Here is a 26197-nt window from a genome sequence, read left to right on the forward strand (position 1 = left end):
ATTCTCAAATGAATCATAACACTGTGTGAGGGACTTTTTCCCTTCCTCTAAATGTGTCTTTAGAAAACAGCTGCGCTTGCTTCCCATTCCCTCCGGTGCAAGTTAATGTCTGTGTACTGGGCTGGTTACCCTAATTGGTACAGGGTGCTTTTCATCTTCAAGGGGTAGTGCTAATTAAGCCTCCTACCAGCCAGGAAGTGGGTACGTGGGAGCACCACTATGAGTCAGTGAGGGCAGACACGTTATCTGAAAGGCCAGCTCTCAGCTGGTGTAAATCAGCAGCGCTTCACAGCTTTCAATGCAACTCTGAGCTGCACCAGGCGAGGCTCTGGCGTGTTTGAGGGCAGGTAGTATTAGGAGCACAGGTGTAGTTTGACTTCAACTATATTTGGGGAGGGGGCTCCAGTCAGGCCAACGGGGCCATGCGTGGAGGGGGGGGGCAAATTCCATGCCTGCCTGAGTTTGGGGGCGCAACACCCTGCCCTTCCTCTCCCAAAGTAGGTCCAGGGTTCGGAGCTGGGATTACAGCTCAGAGCTCTGGCTCTTGTTTCAGGGTGGAAAGAAAAGAACGCTAGAAAAGAATGCCTGCAGTGTCACAGCACTGTTGTTTTCACCGCAATGTAGTTATGGGAGGTTAAACCCCACGGTGGATGCAACTAGCTACAAACTAACTATCCTGTTTTCACTACATTTTTATAGCCTGTCTATGGTCCTGATACGGCTCCCGCTATTATCCCTATTTTACAGATGGGGACCTGAAGCACAGAGAGGCTAATTGACTTCCCCAAAATCACACAGGCAGGCTACAGTCAGGTCTGGTCTACGCAACAAACGCGGGACTGGTGCAGCACTCGGATGAAGATGCCTTAAGCCAACGGGAGAGGGCTCTCCCGCCAGCTTAGTTACTCCACCTCTGTGAGACGCGGGAGCTGTGCCGGCAGGAGACGCGCGCCTGCCGACACAGCTCTGTCTACACGGGGGGTTCAGATCGCTATAACTCGGTCTCTCACTGCGTGGATTTTTCATACCCCTGAGAGACGGAGTTCTACCGAAGTAAGTATGCAGTGTAGACCTGGCCTATGTTAGAGCAGGGAATTAAAGCCAGGTCTCCTAGGTTAGCGCCCCAACCACTGCCCCATTTGTCCTATTGAGTTAGCTAGCCCAGTGTGAGAAACCCCTTATTTTTGCCGCAATGACAGAGTTTGTGCTTTCCAGTCCTGTGCTCTGTATAAGTGAACAAGCCACCAACCAGCTGTTAGAGCATTCTCAATGGAGCCTCTGCCACCTAGATAGTCCCACGCTTAGCCCTTATAAGCGCACTGTATTTACACAACAGTGGTGAATGAGACACATTGCTCAAGATGACTTCACTTTTTATCCTTGTGAAAACAACGTTCTCTAATGCATGCCCGTCATCTCAGGGCCATGTCACCATTCTCGCATCCTTCTGCTGTGGCAAGCTGAAACCAAGATGGCCTGCTTCTTGAGTGTTTCGTGGAGAATTTTCTGCAGCTCTGAGGTGTCTCGAGTGTTCGTCTATTGGCCTGGTAGCCACCAAGGAAGCAGACTCTAGCCCACACTTGTGTCACATCTTCAGAATAAACCTTGTTGGATAACCTGCTGTTCTAGTCCCTGTGTGTGCACGGCCCTGATGCGGATTAACTCCATGTGTGGACACGCATTCTGAGCTCATTCAGAATAGCCCCTTTCTCCTGACATGCTTTGCAAACTGAAAATCAAAGAGCCAAACTACAGAGAGGGCTTACTTCACTCCTCACTGACATGCAGTTACCCCCGGGGTGGGCCCTGGGAAGCGAGAGCAGTGCAAAGCAGGACTATACCACTGTTCAGGATAGGACGTTATCATATCCATTTGCAACCGAGGGGGAATTCACGTAGCCCGAATGCAAAGCTGGCGTTTGGCCAAGACTCCAGGGTTAATGAAGTTCAGGCTCAGTAACGGAGGTGAAGCTAATGGGATTGCTGCTGGGCCGTGGTGACTGTATTTTCCATAGCTGCCTCCTGTTCTCATGTACTGGGGTTTTTCACTATGGAATATTTGAGACTGGGGAATACTTGACTTGTCTCTCTGGCTACAGTATCCTGGAGCTTATGTGGCTTGGCCATAGAAAAGTGCTTGCCCTGTACATAAGTAAGTTTATTTTTTAATGTACCCTTTACTATACACGCAGAGTGCATTTAAATGACAGGAAAAGTAGTCTCCAGAAGAAACACACTGCAGTAGCCTATGTTTATCTGGCTTTGTTGTTTTGGTGAACAATTAAGATCCCTTAAAGGGGAAGAGGCAGCAGAGTGGGCTGCTGATGAGTAATAAACTATGGAGCTTTCACCTCTACATTATCAGTTACATCCCCACATCCAGTTCAGATGGGGCCAGCTGCGAGCCTTATATGGTGGCCTGTGGGGTTTTATTCTGCAGTTGCTATTCCTGATTGAGTGATTAGCTCCATATGTGGATACTCTTATTCCAGATTATCTTAATCCACTTTCTATTCTGAATTATCTTCATCCGCTTTGGAAGCGGATTAGGATGACTCGGAATAAGTGTGTCCACACATGGCATTAATCAGAAATAGTTAATCTGCTTTAAATTCACATTTTACCTTATTCCTGATTGTCTTTCATGTGTAACAAGCCCTTAGCGTCTTCAATTTAAGGAGAGCAATTTCTACATCACAAAACCCACCACAATGTGGCATCTTCCTTGCATTTCCTCAAGGATTGAATATACAAGTCCCGTCTCCCAGATCCCTGCTGTCGCCACTGTCTTGCTATGTACTTTTTGTATATTTCATTTGAAAGCCTGAATATCTGTGTTCTGAGCCCAACTGCGGTGGATATTTGGGCAACACTGAGTCATTGCTTTAGAATTGGGGATACACATGGAGCTCAATGAGACAGTCCCTAATCAGCCTGTACAACACAGGGTGGTCAGAGCAGAACCACGCCTTGTATGTGGATACAGACATTTCCGTGCTGTGATGCCTGACGTTATGGTAATGTGCTGCACTTCACCTACCGCATGCTCGCTGCACCTCAGATGCACGCTTCTGAAATGCATTGCCCTTGAACAATGAGTTGTAACAGGAAACACAGACCATGACTGCTTTCATTGCATTGTGCTCACGGCCTGGCTGTTCCTCCTGTTCAAGGCAACTTCCCTCTGCCCCTGCCGCAGGGGGTTCCCAGTGTGTGCACTGATGTTTGTCCATGAAATGATCTCGCTACATTATCATGTGTTTGACAAGCTGTTTCTTAACTTTTAGGACTGGGAGGTGATGGATTTGCTTCTCCTTTTTTACACTGCAATGGATCTCCTTTCATAGAGGTGAAGCACACTGCTTCAGGCATGCTAGGTGAGCCTTTCAAAGTGAACAAAGTCTCCATGCAAATAGTGATGCTTTGCACTGAAGTACTGGTATGAACCGGTTAAGGCACATCACTGCCCTGTGCTGGATGGAATCGGAACTGCACAGCTGTGTGTCAGAGACCCTGCACTGCTCACAGATAAATGCCTATTTAGCTCCCGTGGAGTCTGTTGGAGCTGGAGGCTCTGGGGGTCTGACTCAGCTGCACTCCATGAATGCGTGAGCAGGATCGAGACAGCTGTGAAATCCTAAATGGCCACCGAGTCCCTTTCCACATGGTGCCGTCCATGTGAAGCTCCTGCTAATAGTGGGTATTGACCCCATTTTGCAGAAGAAAGGAGTGAGGCACTGAACAGTGAAGTGACTTTCCCCAGGCCACATGTTGAGTCAGTGGCTGAGTCAGGTAGAGAACCCAGTGGTGGAATCCTGGCCCTGCCGAAGTCAATGGGAGTTTTTGCTATTGATTTAAATGGGGACAGGATTTCATCTCCAGGCCCCTGCTCTAACCATTGAATAATGCTGCTCACTTGTAATCATAACCAGCCCCCCTCAGAGTAATTCACATTCCCCCACAGCAGAGCGTATTGTTCCGAAGTCTGCTCCGGAGTAGGATTTCCAGCGGACATCCACCTCGCACCCTCCAGGACAGTGTTTCGGCTTTCACTGCTGTATGTCCCCTGCTCCCTCACTCCCTGGCCCCCCCGACTTCACAGGCAGGGCTTAAATTGTAATGAAAGAGGTGCTGGAGCTCAAGCAATTTTTTACATTCATAACGGATGCAGCAAGCCCGAGGTGCCGGGGCTATGAATTGCCAAGCCCAGAGGTGCCGGGGCTCAGCCCCGGCAAAAATTAAGCACTGGGGGGCAGGCCTTAGTGTGCTGCAGAGTGCACGAGGTCTGGGTGAGTAGGGCCAGCTTCACCAGTGCCCTGCACCTAGTGCATTTGTTTCCACTAGTGCAAAGTGTGTGCAAACACTGCCCTTCTGACCTGGCACCATTCTATGCCCATTTTGCACATATCTCTAGGATGATTCAAGGTGCCAAGCAACTGTAAATCGACCCTTGTCTCTTTGGAAAAAATGCAGGTTTCCAGGTCAGGCACAGATATTACCTACATACTTGCCCAGCCAAGCTGACCTGCCTCTAAATTCCTATTTTAGGGGTTTAGTTGGTAAAACTGCAGCAGGTCCCCAGAGCGGCCAGTCTGCTCTTCAGTTTAACATTTCCTGAAACTGAATGCTGGGCTATACCCCTCAGCCACGAGGCAAACGCTCAATCTTTTCGAGCACATCAATTGCACAGAAAGGACACCCACTTCCTCAAATGCAAAGAAAACAAACCCAGAAGCTCTGCTATTTATCAGTGCTTTTCAGTGAAGCCAGAGGCTGGTGGATGAAATGCAGCCGTGACTTCAGCTTCTCTGAATTAGAGTGTGACTGAGGTATTATCAAAGGGGGACCTGCAAAAGGGCCAGCCAAGAGGCTTATGGTGCGTCTGGAAAGCAAAAGAGAAAGCTTTGCAAAAAAGAAGAAGAAAGATAGAAAAGTACTTTTATGGGGTTGCTTAAGAGCTGAGCACAGGAGGAAGTGCATTGGCAAATCAACCTCAAGCGAGACTTCATTTTTCAAGCAAGCTCCAGAGGGAATCAAAATAGGGCCCGGGATTAGAAGAAGTGTCACAGTACAGAGACGCTTGGAAAAATAGCCACGTTTAAAAAGCCAACTAAAACCCTGGTTCAAAATGTCCCTCAAGCTGCCGCGGAATTGGGATTTCAACCTGAAAATGGATGCTGCAAAAATAGGTACTGTTATTTTTTTATACCCTTAAATTCCTGCGTGAATCAGGGGCCTGCCTGGCCAATGGATCTGATGAAGTGACTCCAGCCTCTGTGCCCACAGTGGGCCAGGTCCTCAGCTGGAGTATAACAGCATAGCTCTGTGGATGTTAATTCACGCCGCTTTACATCAGCTGGGGATCTGGAGGGCTTTAGGGCAAAGCAACGTGGTAGCATGAGATCTGAGAAGTTTGAGCGTTTTTCTCAGTCGCCTTTGCTTGGATTCAGAGGGGTTGGCAACAGCGTTGTGCTTTCATTCGCTGAAGCCTGGTGCTTTCTAGACTGCTGACCAAATGAAGGCTCAGGATGATGGCCCACTAGGGTGATCTGGTTATTACAGGACTGGGAATGAGGAAACCTGGCTTCCGACACTGACTCAATCGATGTGTGACCTTGGGCAAGTCACTTAGGCCAGAATTTTCAGATGGGCTCAGCACCCACATTCAATGTGAAGCACTCAAAAATCTGTCCCTGAGCTCTTTTGAAAATCTAGCTCTGTATATCTCGGTGACTTGGTTCCCCATCTGTAAAATGGGGTTAACGATATGTTTGTAAAACACTTTGAGAGCCTTGGATGTTGTGAAACACTTTCAGGTCTACCAGTGAAATAAGATTTGGGTATTGTTAGTTTTATCCTATCATAACTGTGGATTCCATGTGTGGCCATCTGAGACTATGAGATGTAGAAGGTTAGGTCACGAGGTGGGGCTGAGCTACAAAATTTAGATTCAGGCCTAGGCTGGGATTTGAAACCATCCAAAAACTGGGGTATGTTTCTTAGGCCAACAGACCCCAGTCATCAGCGGGTGGGATTGAACCTGGGACCTCTGAAGCTTAGTGCATGAGCCTCTACCGCATGAGCTGAAAGTCAACTCACTGCTAGCTAAGGCTGTAGAGCAAACTCATTTTATCTCTCTCTTTAAGTGGTCTCGGTGTCGCTAGATGGGACAGAACACCACACCCAGAAGGTGTGTGGGTTACGTGTTTAGATCAAGGTATTCGGTTCGGCCTATTAAAGCACAGAGGTTGCTACAAATTCGGTATCAGATTCTGGTTTGGATACAGCTGCTCAGATACCACACTGATGGACACAGTATAAATACCCAGATAGGTAGCTAGATACATTCCATCTCCTCTGGTGAAAGACTGGGTTGTTTGGATTCAGGGGTTTGGTTCAGCCCCTTCCCTATGTTGCTGGAAAGGTCATTTCTCCTTGATTTGCAATAATTGATCATTGAGTTTGATGTCATGATATTTTAGACATCCTTTATACACACAGACGTGAAAAGAAATTAGAGTGACACACTAGATGTTCTTCTCACTGATTACAAATCTGAATGGAAAACAGACCTGGCTAGTGGGGGCCAAATAGCATGGTCTTGTGGCATTGGTCAGCGCTAGTCAGGGGAATCTCCTTTGGGGATGCTCTGCATTGTGGAAGGGGGTTTGGGGATGCATTCAGAACTGTACCCCCTCAGCTGCCTGTACAAACCAGAGTCAGAATGAAAGTAAGAGAAGAAAAAGGGTCCCACGCACAGAGGAAACAGTGACTCTGCGTTGGGTTTGCCGACCCACTTGCCTATGTTACCAGCCACCTCTGATGAATGATCAAAGAGTTCCTTCATACAGAGAGGCCTCTGCAATGAACCACCCTTATTAGGTAATCTCCTGTTTTAAGAGACCTCCCCAAATATGACATCTGATAAGCACAGTTCGGCTCCACTTTTATTAGAAGGCCACCTCCATTAAGGAACCAGTTTTTTCCGGACCCATGGAGAGTTTGTGCTAAGGGACTCGCCTGTCATCGGCTCTGAAGATGATGGGTCAGGGCTGGCACAAGGCTGTGACATTTAAAGGGGGCATTGGCTCTTTATCAGGGTCACCAGGGTTGCAGCTAATGCTGTGAATGAATTCACATAGCTCTGCTGGCTAAAATTAAGGCCCCCAGCCCCACTAGGGGCTTCAGAATGTCCGACTGGAAGGGACTTCCTGGGTCATTGAGTCCAATCTCCTGCTATGGCAGACAACCGCATCCTATAATCCAGCTCACAAACTTATTATGTTCCATCTTAAAACTAGCTGCTTGCCCCCACTGCTCCTGTTTGAAGGTGTGGGGCCTGGGTCTTCCGAAAGAGAGAGTTATTATTTATTGTTTGTAACCCAGCACCTTGGCACCACAGGTGTGGACCCACACCCCATTGTGCTAGGTGCTGTACAAACCCAGAGCAAAAGAGATGAATTGCTGTTGGAATTTGCTAGCGATAAAAGTCTGCCTCATGTCTGCTTTGCCCTAACCTGGCAGTCCCAAGGAGAAGCAGCAGTTTGAGGACCTTGCATGATGGAACAGGCTTTTTGGAGACCCTGCTGATCAAGCATATTGACAGTCCCTGCTTAATTTCCCTGTGATCACTCCTTATGTTTTTTATTTACCCATTCTGGTCAGTATTACACAGCAGCTCTGGTTGAGTCACTGTGGCACTTAGTTCACATGATCTAGGGGTTTGAGCACAAGACTCAGATGCCTGTTACTCCTGAGGTCCATTCCCATCTCTGACACTGACTCCATTTGTGAGCCTGGGTTCAGTCACTTTGCCTTTCAGTGCCTCAGTTTCCCCATCTACAAAATGGGGGAAGTGATAAACTTCTGTCTCCTGGGATGGAGTGAGGGGAGACGTCGTGTATGGTGCTTTGAACATTCAAACCTCCGGGGCAATGGATGTGCAGAAGACCACTTGGTAGGTGCAGAAGCGTGGTACTGGCTCCCTGCACAGGGGTGAATTCCACACAACAGTTGTTACATCCCACCCTTGATTTCCCCTGAGCTGAAGGAACCTCATAAAGGATGACCTGGTCTCTACTGCGCTGGGCTTGAATCTGAATCAGGTCCAACCTGCCCCACCTGGGTCTCTTGCACATGAGGTGGTCTGTCTTCGCTGCACAGGTAACTCGGGCTCTTGCCTCTGGGCCCCTCCTGTCCATACACAAAAACCTCTCGCTTGAGTTTAGTGGTGCTAGCTGGCCTGACTGGGGGTATAGGTGAGAGCCCAGGGGCCTTATTCACTGTCACTTTGTGATGAGGACGCAGGCTAATCCGTGGGAGTGCTTGTAGTCTCCTCGTGCCTTCCCACAATTCCCCTCCTGCGCCCAGAAGGCCAGATGAGTTCTCCCACAATTCACTGGGAATGAAACACCATGCGGCTCAGCTCACTGCAGCCCAAAGAACCCTGGGATATGGCCCCCAAAGTCCTTAGCGACACTCACGGAGGAGCGCAACAGCGGGGAAGATGCAATGACACAGCCAGGGCTTTGCAGTGCGGCTGGGCTAGGCTAGCCTGAGAGCTGAGACCTGCGTTAGCCCCTGATAAGGGCTAGGCTAACCTGAGAGCTGAGAGCTGAGACCTGGGCTAGGCTAACCTGAGGCCAATCACCTGAGTTAACGCTGGAGTGCAGGCCTACTCTCCTTGCCTGAGAGGTGTGTCGCATACTTGCTGTTTGCATTTGAAGCAACAGGAAATTATTTCATAACTTGCAGATGTTACTCTCCCCACAATACGAGCAGATGGAGGGATGGGTACAGAAGGCCTCGTGAAACTGGCTTCCAGCAGTTAACTGGCTGCTAGTGCCACTCCAGTCCTGTTCTCCAGTGTTATTCCCCCCGCACCCTGCACCTCCCATCTCAGCCAATGGCTGCCCTCACCTTCAGAAGCCAAATTACGTCTCCTCTGGTAGAGACTGGGGACCGATATTTACAGCAGGGCCTTTGCAAAGCTCAGAGACTGAGCTCTAATCCTGCACTTCCTTCATCTGGACAAAACCCTATGGACTTCAGAGGGATCAGGAGTTGGCTCTATAGCTGGTCGCTACCTACCTCCAAAATAGAAAGCATTAGTCATGAAAAAAACAAGAGCGGAGGGGCCAGAAATATGGGAGAAGCTCCTACGATACCGGAGTGCAAGGCCACACCTCACGGGGAACACCCTTTTGGAGAGTGTATCTCCCTGCCCCTGCTACCTCCGCCCGTGTGACCTCACCTCCCGGCCCGTGCGGCCTCGTGACAATGCGTGCGAGGTCACGCCGGCAGGGTGCACCAGGGGCACGCTTCAAAATGGTGTTGTCCAATACCAGACTATACCGTGCTCCAGTTTTGTCTTAGTTCAGATGGGGGACAAACCTAAGATGAGCGGTTTAAAATCAGACGGATGACCTGCCCAGTGATTTACCTGCCCAGGGGTGCAATGGTAGCAAAAAGAAATGGGTGAACTAACTGAAACTGAACTCCATATTTCCCAAATGAGTCGTGGGTCAACTCCCCTTACCCACATTTACCCTTGACTATCCTATTGGTCCTGCCAGTGGCTTTAGCTGCAGTGGCTCCCATCCCTTTCGGTCCCCTCCTCTGCAGGGGACGTGCAGTGGCTGACCCTAAGTACACATGCCAGTGCTGGAGTAGAGCTTATCAGGGGCTAACTCAGTGTGGTTAGTGCCTCATGCTTTTGTTTTTAACACATAGCAATTTCCAGTCTGTGGCTGCAGAAATGCCAAATAAATAGGAGGGTGGAGTCTGATTTGCCCATTCCACGAGTCCCCATAAGAGCAGGGATTCTGCGTTTCTGTAAGGAGGGTTCTTTAGACAGCAATCCAGTCTGTAGAGTTGTTCATTTCATCTTCTCTCATGCCTGCCCATTGGAAAATAATTACAACGGCCCATCTACTCACTGATTTCTCAGCCATCCTCATTGGTCATCCTAATTTCAGCTCGCGTCTCTCTTAGCTTCAAGCAGGGATGTGATTGTCGTCATTTTCTATAGCTAATGGAGAGAGATGGATTTTCTCTTCTAAGCCTTTGGAGGGAAAAACCTAGACTCCAGGAACCACAGACTGAAACCCCAGCAGGTTCCATTTCGCCCATACTCGGCCCTTTGGATTGGGTTACAAATATATAAAAGGTTGTTCTAAAGAGAATAGTGATCAGTTGTTCTCCGTTTCCACCAAGGGAGTCATCAACTTGTTTTGCAGCAAGGGATCTTTAAATATTCATGGTAAATAGGCCTAATGGCCTGTGATGGGATGTTAGATGGGGTGGGATCTGAGTTACTACAGAAAATTCTTTCCCAGGTGTCTGGCTGGTGAATCTTGCCCATATGCTCAGGGTTTAGCTGATTGCCATATTTGGGGTCGGGAAGGAATTTTCCTACAGGGCAGATTGGAAGAGGCCCTGGAGGTTTTTCGCCTTCCTCTGTAGCATAGGGCACGGGTCACTTGCTGGGGGATTCTCTGCTCCTTGAAGTCTTTAAACCACGATTTTTCTCAGGAGTGGGTGGGTGAGATCCCGTGGCCTGCGTTGTGCAGGAGGTCGGACTAGATGATCATAATGGTCCCTTCTGACCTTAGTATCTATGAGAGTTAGGTTAGATATTAGGAAAAACTTTCTAACTATAAGGATAGCTAAACAGTGGAATAGCTTATTGAGGGAGGTTGTGGCATCCCCGTCATTAGAGGTTTTTAAGAAAAGGTGAGACAAACCTGCAGGGATGGTTTAAGTTCACTTCGTCCTACCTCAGCAGAGGGGAATGGCTTAGATGACTTCTACATTTCTATTATTCTATGAAACTGTATGAAATTAAGGTCTCCTGATGGTTTTGACACCAACGCTATTTTGGGCTAGGCATTAACAAACGAGTAGAATTATAATGAGAACCGGTTGAAAAAAACAAAACAAAAACCTTTGCTTTTTGCCAAGAATTTCAATCAAAGCTTTCAGAGTAGCAGCCGTGTTAGTCTGTAGCCGCAAAAAGAAAAGGAGGACTTGTGGAACCTTAGAGACTGACAAATTTATTTGAGCAGAAGCTTTCGTGAGCTTCAATCAAAGCTTTGTTTGTTTTCATTGAAATGTCTTGAGTTTTTGTTGAAAACCCCAAATCTGAAACATTTTTGGTTGTCAGGTTTTTATTTTTTTCAGTGTCAAGGAACATGGATGTTTTCAGCAGAAGAAGTGACCAGGAACTTTTGTCGATTGTCTGGATATTTAAAAAAAAAAAAAAAAAGTTCTTACGAAACGAGCCAGTAACTGATTGGGCATTGTTGTATTCTAAGGTGTTACCTGCACAGAAAAATTGAACTGCAATAACAATGCCGTTAAAGTGCTTTTTTATTGGAAGGGTCCAGCTTTTCATTTTATCCACCCCCCGCCCAGGTAACCCCTAAACACCCATGCTGGGGATGGGTGGAGCCCTGACTCGGGTGGAAGAGTGCCAGCTGCTGACTCATCAACATCACTTTTTCAGTGGTTCAGTCATGCAGACACAGTTACACCAATATAAATGAGCTTAAACCAGGATAGCTTATTCTCGTATGGGAAGGGGAACAATCTATACTACGACTATGAGGCATCTGAATGCTGGTATAATGGCGTCCACCCTGTAGTGGTAAAAAGTCACACCCATAATCACCACATTTTAGGGTTGCCAACACTGTATTTCAAAAATAAGGGACTGTTTTCTTAGCAGCCCCGCCACACCCCCTCCTCCTAATATTATTATTGTCACTATTATTAATAATAATAAAGTGGTACTCACCTACATTCCCCAGGGGTATTTCTTGCTGCTTTTTGCAGCACTCAGCAACTCCCAGTCTTGTCGTACAGAGATGAAAAAATAAGGGACGTGCCTTGTAATAGGGAACTATTGGCAACCCTACCATATTGATACCAAATCCGTATCAAATTTGCAACGGCGCAAAAAATTGGCCACTTCCCTCACTGTCAGCTTCCCCAACAGCCAGCAGAGGGCGCTCTGTGGTTGTAGTTGTGTTTCCACTTTCACGGGGAGGCGGGCATTGTGGTAGCCCTGCTGTTCTGTTTAAATGGGCACACGTAATAAGGAGCTGTATGGCCAGTTTGCAGGTTTGTCACTGAAGGCAAGTTGCTTCGGGGGACGACATGCAGCCGTTGCTTATGAATGCACAGCAGCAACTCTGGCCAGGAAGTTGGTACTGGACGCGAAGGAGGAGCCTGGCTCACTAAAACCACGCCGGTGGAATTTTAGGCAGCCAAGAGGCAATGACCCCCAATTGAGTAGGATCAGGGCAGTGGGTTTAACACCCCCCTTTGTGCAGGGCTTCCTTTACTTCTTACTGGAACAATGGCAGCTCGCCCACCTGCAAAGTAACCCCGAAATCACTCTGCTGGGGCAATGGGCTTAGCCCTCAGTCAGGAGGAAGAGCGCCACTGTGGCTTGCAGCTCATCTCCCAGGCATGTGTAAGAGCCTGGAGGGCTGAGTGAAGAAGCAGCACTGACCAGGCAGGGTGCATGTGGACATGGCCCATTGTTTCCTAGCTGAAGGGGCAGCGAGGGTGTTTAGAGGGAAACAGTCAAAATCAGAAGCATTTAACAAAAGGAAGCAGCTCAGAATGTGCCAAGCTCACAGTTGTTATCAGCTTCCTGTTCCGCAACAGTGGTGAAAAGAGGGCCGGGCCGAACCACTACCAGCCCACCCGCTGGGACCATCCAGAGAAGCAAAGGCAAAGGTGCCCGGGCACCTGCAATTCAAAGCACAGGAACGAAAACGGGTTCAAGGTGAAAGCTTTAAAGAGGCCTCGTTCGCAAACCTGAGCGGGCCTTTCTGCACACGGGGGCTGGGCTCCAAGCTTGTGAAAGCGGGAACCCATAGAGCCCCTGTGGTTTCTGGCCTGAAACCTGCTAAGGGAGTCAGTCTTATGCACTGCTCTGCATAGATAGTGAATTACAGAAGCCTCTCCATTGTGTTAAGTCCCCTACTGGCATAGAGGGGCCTTAAAGGGGGAGGAAACAGGCCCGAGAAATACTCCCTACACCAGCTCTGTTCCCAGCATGTCAGGGGTTGGCGGATGGTGTGGGGTGAGAAGGCTGGGCTGTGGTCGGAGTACACTGCATTCCAGATATTCTTTGCTTCCTACAGCCCACTAGGGGACTAGGGGAACTGGAGTGTCAGTGAGAGCTGCCCTGATACTGGCCCCAAACTACCCCAGAATACAGGAACACATGACCTAAATCCTTGACCGGAGAACAGGGACAGTCCAACTGAGCATCAGTGCCAGGCCCTGGACAGAGCTTTGGGTTCAGGGATGATTGGCCCCGTCTCCTTTAGAAGTGCAAATGTGTTTTCACAGCCCGGTTGAGACACGCTCTTCTGAGCTGCCTGCAGTGCTGTGTCCACCTTGCTACTTTCCCACAGCACAGCCGCACGCAACCCACACTCCATCCCATCTCTCCCCAGACCGTGTTTGTAATCAGTGCAGGCTAGGAAAGCTAGTCCATAATGCCTCAGCAGGGGACATAAGGCCTGCAGGACAGACACAAGGAGCGGAGCCTGGAGCACATAGGGCACTGCATTCTGGGAGGTATTTGGGCAGCAGCAGGACCAGCCAAACCACTCACACAAGCAAACAACTACGTCACAGCCCAGACCCACTGGTATGGACGCATGTCCCGTTATAGTTACAGTCGCTTATAGGAATTGGGTGGTATCCCTTTAAATAGTTTGGGAGCCCTCTACTTTGGGGCCTCTCTGTCTTTTATTGCAGAAGCCACCAGAACCTAACCAGGCTGCAGTTGCTGTGTGTATCTGTAGGCCTTGTATGTTTATATAAAGCCAGTGCACACAGTTACTGAGGACCCAAATTATCTGCCTGGTTTCATCATCTTTGTGAGGAGAGCAAAGGCACAAGTTACTAACCAGGTACTTAGCATGTTGCAAGTGGGTGTGAATCCGGTTTGCAGCCAGTCAACACCACTGACTGTCTACCAGTTCAGAGAATTTGTAGCATAGGCGGGCCTTAAAGCTTCCCTGATCATTGGACTACAGTAGCACCTAGAGGCTCCGGCCAAGATCAAGACCCCAGCATGCTGGGGCAGCACATACATAGTGAGAGACACCCCCTACCCTTACAGTCTCAATGGATAACACACAGAGAGGGGAAATGATTGGCATAAGGGCACACAGCAAGTCACCAAGTCAGTGGCAGCTCCAGGATTAGATCCCACTTCTGCTGGGCTCCCAGTCCAGTACCTGAGCCACGAGACAACACTGCCTCCCCTAGTGTGACTCTCTATTGATTTACCCTTATTCCAGTGCCATATGTTTACCTCACAGCTACCCCGTTCCATTCTGCATCAGGCATCACAAACGGATAGGGACTTGCCCTGCAAAATTCAGAGACAGGTCTGGATTTTCAGCATCTCTAAAGGCCAAACAAGTTTGGAGCTTGGTGCATTCTAAGAGCAAGGGAGAAGCTCCAAAACTGGGGCCCAAATGCAGGATTCCAACCCCCTTCCCCTCCAAATGCGCTGATAGCATATTTCTTTTCCATTGGCCGACCAGTAATCACAATCCCGGTACCTAAATTACTCCTTAAAACCTTAACAAAGAAGGGTAGATTAGAGATGGGACCAAAGCAAAACTCCAGCTCCGAGCACGGTTCCCGAGGCTTTGTTAGCTTAGCCAGGTTGGAGAGGCTTGTAAATATGCTGAGAAAACAGACTGATGCTGCTTCCTTTCTATACATTCCCCTGTGGCTAACACATCCCTCCCTGCAGGGTGGTGCCTTGCAGCTGAACACAGTACTGGCCTTCACTTTGACAGCCTGCTGACAGTATCTACCCCCGTTTCAGAGAGAATGGTTCTAAGGCAAGTTACTCACTGCCCTTATGATAGCGCTGATGGAGGAGAACAGCTGGTTCCCAGGCCCTGAGTTCATTGGCAAGTATGTAATCACTGGGAAAGTCATTGGAATGGGACAGGTTTTTGGGCCAAATTCCGAGGAGGTGTAAAAAACACAGAGATTTTCCTTCCCTGGGACTTCCAGAGCCTCTGGGGAATATATAACTTGACCCATCCCCACTTCAGCCTTATGCTGCCGACAAACAGAAAAAGAGACACGTTGTTGGGGGTGGCAGGCGGGGCCGGGGGACGCTCCAGGGTAGACGCACGGGACAGCAGCGAGGCCAGGGGAGAGACCTGGCCCCGAACATTGGCGGAGCCACCCCCCGTGCCCTGAATATTGCTGGAGCACGGGCACCAGGGGCCCACATAACTCGCTGCCCCTGCAAGTCTGTCCACTTGAGCTGGGAGGCTGGCGGCGTAGACTTTCCCTTACAGTCTAGCCTCACCCTAATGCAGACTGTGGCAGGGTTTAGCCCGCAAGAGCCCTGCATAAAGCCCATCTGACTGCTTCCTCCACGCCCAAAATAAATGCAGTTATGCCCTGGCGTTGAACTTTGTACAAACAGCCTGGCCTTGGCGAGTCAGCTGCCTCTGAAAACCTAGCGTGAGTATTGTTGGGTATGGGAGAATCAGCTAACGGCCAGCTATTCAAAAAAGCTTAGCATGCCGGGCACTGTTGAGCATGTTTGAAAATCTGGGCCTTACTTAGCTGCTAAATGGGTCCGAGCTCCATCCTCACACGTTCAACAAAAGTTGGTAGCCTAGTCAGGATGGGTCTTTAACAGTGAGACAACATTTTCCTGGCAACTTTGACGAGCCTTTAAATCAGTTATTTAGCCCAGGGAGTTACCTACTGACCATCACTGAAGGCTTTACTGTAATAATTAGAGCTAGACAAAATTTTTCAGACTAAACTTTTTTTTCCCCGCTGTAAAATGCAGATTCAGGGCTGAATCTGAACTGAGAGGCAGGGTGTAAAATCCGGGAATAACCCGGAACATTTTGAACTGAAACATTTTCGGAATGTGTGTCAAATTGCATCGGTCAGGAAAAAAACCACACAAACAGAAAGAAATTCAGGAAAAAATGGAAATGGTTCATTTTGACATTTTCTACATGAACATTTGGATTTTTCAAATCCAAATGACTTTTGTGGCTTCGAAATGTAGTTCAATTTTAATTTTAAAAAGAGGGTGAGAAAACACTCAAAAATGAAATGGTTTGCTGAAAAATTGGAAAAATGGTCATTTCGGGTCCATCTGAAACAATTTTTTTCCTTCTGACTATTTGGTTCCATCAGCGAACCGAAAAATCACTCCGTCATTCTCACTGCTCTCTAGTAATAATGATGCTTTGCTGTTTTATAGAACTTTTCACCTGAGGATCTCCAAGCGTTTAACAAATACTGGGCTAAATCCTAAACACTGGACTAGCGGAACTAGGGACTTGTCTACAGGACGGGGTAACGTGTTGCATGGGGGTGCAAATTTTAAAGTGCACTAATGTTGCACATTGTGTAGTGTTGCACGTTAATTGGTCCGTGTAGATCCCGCTGGTGCACACTAAAGGTTCCTTAGTGTGCTTTTCAGAAAGCACTATGTTAAAGCGCACCAGCAGGGTCTACCTGGCCCAGGGGGCAGCATATCAGTGCGCTTCAGAAATCAGACCCTGAGGAGCGCATTACCCCCCTCTGTAGGTAAGCCTTCAGAGGAGTGTTCCATTAGTTAGCTACTCCTCACAACCACCTTGCATGGTTCTAAAATCCCCATTTTACAGATGGGGAATGTGAGGTACAAAGAGGTTAAGTAACTTGTCCCAGTGAAAAGCAGGGCTGGGACTAGAAGCCAGGAGTCCAGGCTCTCAGTGCATTAGCATGTGGCGTGGGAAGCTCAAGCCGGCATTCAGTTCACATGACAGCGCTCTGTGCAGGTCTTTGGTTTTGCTTTGCAATGAGAGTGGGAATGTCAGCAGCTCACACGCAAGTGATGCTGTAGCACCTGGAAGAGCGACTGAAGGCCTTGTCCGTGCCAGGCCACTGGTATAGCTGTACTGGTGTCAATCAGACTGCACTCGTGCAAATCATGTCAACACCAGGGGTTTGCACTGCTGGCTAGAAACCTATGCATTCATTTCGATCCATCCCAGCACGGCAGTGCCTGTTAGGAGATGGTAGATTAGTAGATTGTACAGAGTGAGGAGATACTGCTGTTGTTACCACTGCGGTGTCTTTGGTGCTGCTGCATTAGCTACCTTTGCCTCTGAAATAAGGCACCGGAAACACAATGACTATCTCGAGTGAAGGGCTGTAAAGAGGTGATGGTCCAGTAATGGACTTACTCTGCAGCAAGGAAAATTCAAGTTTAATATTAAAGAGGAGCTTCCTAACTATTAGAGAATGGACCAATCTGCTGAGGGAGGTCTGAGGAATCACCATTACTGGAGATATAATAGCTACAGTACCACAGATGGGCTTGGAATATAATGATGAAAATGATGGGCCCGATTCTTCAGTGCCTGCTGCCTCGTGCAGTCCTTTATGCTGGTGCAAAGTGAGTATAACATTTATTAAAATTTGCGGTACAGTGGGGTCTAGAGACCCCAACTGAGGTCAGGACCCCAGGGCGCTAGGTACTGTCTGTACACGTAGTGTCAGACAGTCCCTAAGTTATAGTCCAAATGGACAAGATCGACAAAGGGTGGGAGAAAGCAAGTATCATTATCCCCATTGCATAGATGGGGAGCTGAGGAACAGCGAGGTTAAAGTGACTTGCCCCTGGTCATATAGGAAAACTGTGGCAGAGCCAGGAATCTCCTGAGTCCCAGTCCAGTGCCTTAACCATAAGACCATCCCCTTCACTTCCATTGTACTGCCCCTGAGACCGGAGCATGCTGATGCAGTAGCATCTGCACACAGGATGACCCAAGGGGCCAGGCAGGTTACCTTTAGGGTCTCTGTCTTCACTCCAGAGTTAGCCTGGGGTCTAGCCTGAGTGTTGCCCCAACCCCTTCAATCTACACAGAACATCTCACCCGGGCGTGAGGGTGCTTTAACGTCATGACTGAGATTATAGGCTACATCTTGGATTTTACTTCAGCCCAGGCTGGCAACCAGCCTACTTTGCAGTGAGAACTCAGCCTCATCCAGCCCGGGTGCTTAGTCTGCCAGTCCTATCCCGGCTACACTTGTACAGCATTTGAACAGAGAGATGCCATCCAAGAAATCCTTCTCCAGTGCTGCAGTTGGCCAGAAGCTGATATACCTGCCTTCTGGTGTGGTGTGATGTCAGTAAGACCCGTAGGAGCCTTACCGTAGGAAGGACAGACGAGACAATACTCTGCAAATGAGATCACAGAGTGGCCCACTTCAATGCACCACTCAAAGCCACATGATGTCTTGCTAGAAATCCCGCCTCGCACATGGGCCAGTACAGAACCATTGTGGAGGCAGCCACACAGGTCTGGCTCGGGTAGATGTCTGTCGTGGGGACGCTCCACTCACGCTAAACTACCCCAGGCTAACTCTGCAGTGAATACTTGTGCATAGACTTTTGTCCCTCTCATTTGCCATGTTATGGTAGCCTCCTGGATGGCGCTTTTCATCAGAACGGAGCTGTCAGCCAAGAGCTCGCACTTGTCTGGTTGCTGTGCGTGGGAGCGTGGCTTGTAGTACAACAGAGATGGAGTGGTTTCAAGTTTGCCCAGTCCTGGTTTAACACATTAGAAGCAGGTTGTGGTTTTGCAAAACAAACATTTGCAGAACTGCACTTGCCTTAGGGGGGCTGCGCTCTCCGGACAGCAACATTCAGTTTAATGGAGTCAGATTTTCACTCTGTCCAGCCCTCATGCTCTGCATCATCCTCTAAAAATCCTAACCCACTGAGTAAACATCCCCTGTGTGGCATGAAGGGATGTGATCAGGGAGTAGGAATGCCTCTGTAAATTAGCAGGTGTTTTGTTAGCATGTTCTGAATCTTTCTCAGGGGGCTTGAATAACAGGGACGTGTTAGCAACAGAATTTTGAATCGTTCTAACTCCCGAGGTTCTGATCAGGAAACCCCCGTTTTGATCATGCTTGTTGAGGCTGTGGTCTCAGGGTGCGTCTACACTGCAAAGCACCACCCACGGCACTGCATCTCAGAGCCTGGGTCAATTGGCTCAGGCTCACGGGGCTTGGGGTGCAGGGCTAAAAGCAAAGGTGTCCACATTCGGGCTCAGGCTGGAGCCAGGGCTCTGAGACCCTCCCCACAAACTGAGTTTCAGAACCCGGGCTCCAGCCCAGGCCTGAACATCTACACTGCCCTTTTTAGCACCCTCTCCCCCGCAAGCTCTAATCAATTGACCCAGGCTCTGAGACTTGGCACCGCAGATTTATCATTGCAGAGCAGATATACCGTAAAGGAGTTTGGCATTCAAATCCCATTGAAAAGCCCACCCTAAATCCAGATCCATATAGTGAGGAACTTCCCATATCAACATATGCCCAGGAACAAACACCCTGATTCTCTACTGCCTCGCACCTGGAGGAGTTCTTTGCACTCGTGCAAAGTGAGCGTGAAACATAACGAAATCGGACCGGTAGCATTGTGCAGCCACTCTGCACAGGTGCATGTGACTAGATGAGTTGAAAGAGGCAGGCTTCTGTCTTGCAGCGACAGAGTGGGGTCTTCTTCTGGAGGTGTTTTAATGGCAAAGGCAGGGAGCTGGGCTGTATTCAGGCCTCACTGACATTCCCCTAAACTGCAATGCTCCCTCTAGGTGCTAGACTTAGGGATGCATGAGGTGCTGCAGCACCCTCTGGCTTGAAGCGGTTTCCATCATATCCAGGGTTTACAGTTTGGTTTGCTGGCTCTCAGCACCTCCACTGTACAAATTGTTCCAGCACCCCTGACACTCCCTGACCACAGAAAGAACCATGAAGCACTTTCAGAAGGCTGCACACAACTCATTTCTTTGGCTCAGCCTTCCCTCAATAATTTCTCCACCCAAAGGTGCACTGTCACAAGCCCACGACACACACACACACACACACACACACACACACTCTCGCCTGTGCACAACGCAATCACTCAACACATGCACATGTATGCCCATATAGACATAGGATGTGCCTGCTCACCATGTACAGAGGTGGACGCAAGCAGACAAACAGAAAACGAATCAAGCTGGAAAGGAAGAGAGAGTCGTTATTTTTACTTGTAAATGGGAAGTGCTCAGATGGTAGTGGGGGCCATATAAGTAGATAGGTGGACATTGTAACTGAGCGCCTCTGAAAAGGTGTGAAAGTCTTTAACCTTGCAGACATTAACCTCTTGTAACAGCCTGCGGAGGCCTTGGCCAGTGTACTGGACTGGGCTTCAGTAGACCTAGGTTCTATCCTCGGTGACCTGGGGTAAGTCACTTCACCTCCGCGTGCCTCGGGTTCCCCATCTGTAAAATAGGGATCGCAATACCGATCCCCTTTCTAAAAAACACGAGACAAGAGGTAGATTTAATTATTACTGTTGCATAAAGGGCAAGAACATTCACGCCAACAGGAAATGACTTTTGAAATGTGACGGATGATTCAGCGGGCCTGAGTCCTAGGTCACTCACAGCAGCTTTAGTTTGTTGACGTCAGTGGACTTATTCCCCATTTAGGCTGATGAGGTGAGAGGGGAATCACACCCAGAGAGTCAAATGGCTGCCACAAGCAGGGAACAGTAAAACAAACAGAGTTGCACTGTATATAGTCGGGATCGTCCATGCACATAACAACAATGCCATCTGACCTCCGATGCGGAGAGTGTGACGCACAGCTATTTAGGTGCCCGGATGACTGTCCCACAGATGAAAACAGAAGGAGCAGCTATACACCTTTCCTCTTTAGGCAACGATCACCCCGGATCGGTATTCAACATTGCTGTAGCTCCTAGAGGGACCCATCAGGATCAGGGCCCCTTTGTGCCAGGAACCTCTTTACCATTCAATAAAAGACAGCCCAGGCCCCAAAGAGTTTGCAATCTCATTGGCTTTTCACATCTGTTCTGTGTTGTGTGAGCTGTTCAAAAGGCAGACGGCACCTTTCGAAGTATCACCCAGAATAAATAGTTTAAAACAGTGGCTCTCAACGTCTCCAGACGACTGTACCCCTTTCAGGAGTCTGATTTGTCTTGCGTACCCCCAAGTTTCACCTCACTTAAAAAGTACTTGCTTACAAAATCAGACCTAAAAGTACAAAAGTGTCACAGCCACACTATTACTGAAAAAATGGCTGACTTTCTCATTTTTATCATATAATTATAAAATAAATCGATTGGAATATAAATATTATACTTACATTTGAGTGTATGGTACATAGAGCGATATAAACAAGTCGTTGTCTGTGTGAAATTTTAGTTTGTACTGACATCACTTGTGCTTTTATGTAGCCTGTCGTAAAAGTAGGCAAATATCAAGATGAGTTGATGTACCCCCTGGAAGACCTCTGTGTACCCCAGGGGTACGTGTACCCCTGGTTGAGACCCACTGCTTTAAAACAAATTTTGAAAATTCCCCCATCATGTCTGTGTTTCTTTTTTTTTTGGACGGGTCTAAATGAAGCAGTCCCATATAGAAACTAATCATTCTCTTCTCTCATTTGTGAGACAGTCACTCCCACGCAGGAAAAAGGAAGCATATTTTGACAGATACTGCAGCCACTTCCTTTAAAAGCCTCTAGCCCGTTGGCTTTTCGCAGGCAGAGGGGACAGATAGCTGCTTCTGATTGCCTCAGGGCAGTCGATTTTAGGTTTTACTTAACTCCGTCGGAAGAGACCCACGATCCATGCTACGGTGGGCTTGCCCCTAATGGGACAGCCAGTCTCTACCTGGGAGCTCCTCTGAATCCCATGTCACTCTGTCAGTATGTGTCTGTCTTCCTCTCTCCAGCTCGTTCCAGGAGCGTGATGACCGGTGATCCCATGGCGGCCTGCAACTGGACAGCCTCCCCCAACCTGCTGGAGCGGCCCCTGAAGATCGGCTGGCTGAAGAAGCAGCGCTCCATCGTCAAGAACTGGCAACAGCGGTACTTTGTACTGAGGGGCCAGCAGCTGTGTTACTACAAGGATGAAGAAGAGGCCAAGCCCCAGGTACAGGGAGCCCGCATTTTGTGTCCTTGGTCTAGGCAGGGTCCTGAAGGGAGCCATAGGGGAGATGTGTTTTTTTGGCAGGGAGGATGTAGCACGGAGGTGAGCCCTGAATATCCTGCCCCCTTCCCTACTGATATTACTATTTATTATTACTTGTCTTTCCATAGCACTGAGGAGTCCTAGTCATGGAACAAGACCCCATTGTACTAGGTACTGTACGAACACAGAACAAAGAAGGGGTCCCTGTCCCAAGCTGCTTACAAGCTACGTATAAGAGTTTGGAGACGTATAAGTGGTGGATACACACAGACCAATGGTGGTGTCCAAGGAAACAATGAGACAGTATTGGTCAGTGTGACAAGCAGCGGTCTTAGCACACCGGGGTGCTAACCGCTCTCAAGTGTTTTCTAGGCATTGTGGCAAAGGCGAGTTTTAAGGAGGGTTTGGAAAGAGGCTAACGAGTTCGTTTTGCAGGCGTTTAAGGGAAGCTTATCCCAGGCGTGCGGGGCAGGATGCGAGAAAGCACAAAGCTGCTTGTTTGAAAGTGTAACAAGTAGATGATGGAAGTTGGCACGGTGGGCTGATCCGAGGTGGGAGTCGATATTTTGATAGTGGGGATGGGCCACGAAGGGCCTGGAAGTGAAGACAAGCAGCTTGTGTTTGAGGTGCTAAAGAAGAGGGAGGCAGCGATGGCCATTTCATTGTCCTGCAGACAGACTAGGGGAATGATCTTTGCAGCAGCATTCTGAGTGGATAGGAGAGAGGCAAGATTGCATTTGTCAAGGCCAACGAGAAGGACGGTGCAGTGACTGAGACGTGGCCTGATGAGAGCTTGAACGAGAGTGTTAGCGGGGTGGATGGATAGGAAAGGCCATGTCTTAGAGACGTGATGCGGGAAGAATTCACAGGATTTAGACATAGCCTGCAGGGGAAGTTCTAGAGAGAGGTCGGAGTTGAAGCTGATGCCCAGGTTATGGTCCTGAGTAACTGGTAGGATGGTGGTGTTGTTCACAGTGCTTGAGAAAGGAGATGGGGAAGATTAAGAACACAGGTTTAGCCATGTTGCATTTGAGCTGACAGCTAGAGATCCGGGAGCAGAAAGTCTCTATAATGTCCGGCTCCAGGTCCTGCCTGCAGGTTGTTCAGCTCCAGGGGTTTAAGTTCAGGCCAAGCCCTGATGTAGAACTCTGTTCTCCCTGGCTAAGAATTGGGGAGTAGGGGCAGGGGCAGGACCTAAGTAGATGTGCAGTGAGGCAGAATGAATTCTGCAGCTTTGTAGGGAATATATGGGGCCCATTTACAGAGCTTCTAGAGCTACTGGCACCCTGGGGTGTCCACCACCACCGCCGTGGGCCTGGTCACCCAAGAGGGTTGGAGGGAAAAAGGTGGAGAAGAAAAGGGCAAGAAATAGAGAGTTTCCAAAAAATTCAGGGCAAAATGTAGTCTGAATTTTGCAGAGCAGGGATGACCCTTTGGGAACGGGATCCCTTGTGATAACACCATGTAATCTGGTGCATTCCAAGGCCAGGATATTTGGTCTTCAGAAATATATTCTTTCGTAGATCTGACTTATACTGATTTCTGTGGGCCCCAGCTCCCGAAGGGTTTATTGCGATAGTCACAAAATAGGAGGGAAGCTCAGAAGGCCTGTGTTTATGCCTTGCCACTTATCTAGCATCCCTTTCCACCTCCTCACCCCCCGGCCCCTGCCACATCATTTGCAACACAGCTGAACGCACAAGAAGTGTTAACAACAGCTAACACTTCAGACAACCTTTAAAAAGCCGTGGCCGCGTTTGGACAGCTAACGATTCACTTGCATGGCCGCATGCGGAGGTGGGGAGATTTCCTGCTGGTCCATGTAGGCTCAGCTCCCTTGACTTCAAAGGTTTCATCTGCTACTGCTGGTGGTATAAAGGGGACCAGCTCCAGTGACTTAGATGGAATTTCACCCACAGCTGCAAGACCTTTCCTTTAAAGGAGCTGCCAGACTCTTCCAAGCTGGGTCTCTGAACCTGCTTAAATCCCCTCTGAATGACACAAAAATGGATCACAAACTCCCAGGGTAGTAAAGCAGGTACATGGCCCTGCCTTCTTCTGTAGCTCCATGTCTCCTTGGGGGAAGGAAGATTAATAATGTAGAGCAGTGGTGCCCAAACCTATTACACAGGAGGGCCTAAGCACAATCTTGAGTGGGCCAAACAGATTTTAAATCTTATTAAAATGTGAATAGTCACCTATATTGATTTATATTTTAAAATTCAGCTTGTTTTGTGTGTATTTAGATAGGTTGTTTCTATGTACAGTACTGTCTATTTACACACTTGCGTAAGCTAAACTGATGTAAACATGACAACAAAACGCTAATGAATTGGCCATTAGTATAGTGTGTTGAAGCAGGCCACAGGTCTTATGAAATGCTATGATGGGCCATGTATGGCCTGTGGGTCATAGGCTGGCCCTCCCGATGGAGAGGACCATCCCCTCTCTGCATGATACCCTGTCTTCCGTCCCAATGGATACACAAGGTGTTTTGATCAGTCAGCTTTTAACATCCAGACTGCCTTTAACTCAGCTGCTGTCTCCAAAACATAGGCATAATCCCTGGTTTAATATGTTACACATGCCAGTGATAATGGCTGATCCACATACAAGTAGAGCTGGTAAAAAAAAAAAAAAAAACCACAATTATTTTGTGGAGGAAATTTAAAAAAAAACAAACAAAACATTTTTTTTTCCATGCTGGACAAAATGTCCTGCAATTTTTCTTGTTGTTTTCAACTGACATTTTTTTGGTTTCTGAAAACCATTTTTTCATTCAACTAAAAGCTAAGCATTTTAACCCAAAACTGATTTTTTCCCTGGGTTTTCCCCCCAAATCAAAACAAAAAAAAAACCCACTCTGCCTTTTTTGTGGGAAATTTCAATGACAATTACATCAAAAACAAAAAATTGTGGAAAATGTAAAGCCATTTTTTTGGTTCAGATTCCTTTGATGATGACAAAATTCCTGTCAGCTCTAGATATGAGCCTGCTACTGCTTCGAGCTAGAACACTAAGACTGGCAGAGCTACCCAGGGGATGTAGAGATGCTACTCCCATTAATTTCAAAGGGAACTATGCATCCATATTTCCGTTGAGAACCTCATCCTGCAGCAGTAGAAGTTCACTATTAATTATTATTATTATTGGTATTACCATAGCAACTTGGTTCATTCTTTTAGCACTGCCAAGATGCTGGGTGCAATCCCCGCATGTGGCCTGAGCAAAGTGGGCTACATAAGCACGTAATTAGCTAAAGCCCTCTCTGTTTCCATCCATGGCACCACCTCCTACTCCTGCCCTCTGCAGCCCTATTCTGAGGCATTGCTTGTGCTGAGTCATGCAGTTATGTCTGCCAGCCGAGTCCACATCCCTTTTTAGGTTGGACATGTGATCTGATGACGTGGAAGTAAGAGTCACAAGCCAGATGATCTTGTTGATACCGACTGATCTAACTGCTGTAGCCTTTATCGTAATGGAATGTAACCTGCTCAGTCAGTTGGAGCTGGTGCTTCCCTAAAATCCACAGTGAGAGAATCCAGGCTAAAGGAGATGTTCCTCAAACCTTCTCACCTTGTGCCCAGCCAAAGGGATATTCTTCTTAAATAACTGGCTCGATGGTGGTCCTGCTGAGAGGGATCTGGGAGATTACAGTGGATCACAAATTGAATGAGAGTCAACCGTGTGGTGCAGTTGCCAAAAAAAAAAAAAAAAAAAAAAGCTAACGTCAATCTGGGATATATTAACAGGAGTGTCGGAAGTAAGACCCAGAAGGTAATTGTCACGCTCTCCTAGGCACTGGCGGAGTAGCGTGTCCATTTCTAGGCAACACGCTTTCAGGAAGATGTGGACAAATTGGGGAGAGTCCAGAGGACAGCAACAGAAATGATGACGGTTTAACCTGGCCTATGTGGAAAAGTTAAAAAAACCAGCCGGTTCAGTCTTGAGAAATAAGACTAAAGAGGGGACCTGTTAACAGTCTTCAGATATGTTTAGGGCTGTTATAAAGAGGGTGGGGATCAATTGTTTTCCATGCAGGTAGGGCAAGAAGTAATGGACTTCATCTGAAGTAAGGGAGGTTTAGGTTAGATACTAGGGAAAACTTTCTAACTATAAGGGTAGTTAAGC

At 48.1% G+C, this 26197-nt stretch overlaps 1 protein-coding gene across 2 annotated transcripts in view; it reads left to right on the forward strand.

Annotated features, from left to right (window-relative positions):
* The first annotated feature begins 5107 nt into the window (after positions 1-5107).
* The window catches only part of ARHGAP25 (Rho GTPase activating protein 25), a 42638-nt gene continuing 21548 nt past the window's right edge, over positions 5108-26197 (forward strand). The window contains exons 1-2 of one of the 2 annotated variants that reach the window (XM_074939952.1): positions 5108-5189; positions 21828-22027. In XM_074939952.1, coding sequence (XP_074796053.1) covers positions 5129-5189; positions 21828-22027 — 261 coding nt within the window. In that variant the 5' untranslated portion in view covers positions 5108-5128. The remainder of the gene's footprint in view (positions 5190-21827; positions 22028-26197) is intronic. The other variant, XM_074939953.1, reaches the window with a different exon arrangement.

Source organism: Natator depressus, chromosome 26, assembly GCF_965152275.1.
Source record: "Natator depressus isolate rNatDep1 chromosome 26, rNatDep2.hap1, whole genome shotgun sequence".
NCBI lineage: Eukaryota > Metazoa > Chordata > Testudines > Cheloniidae > Natator > Natator depressus.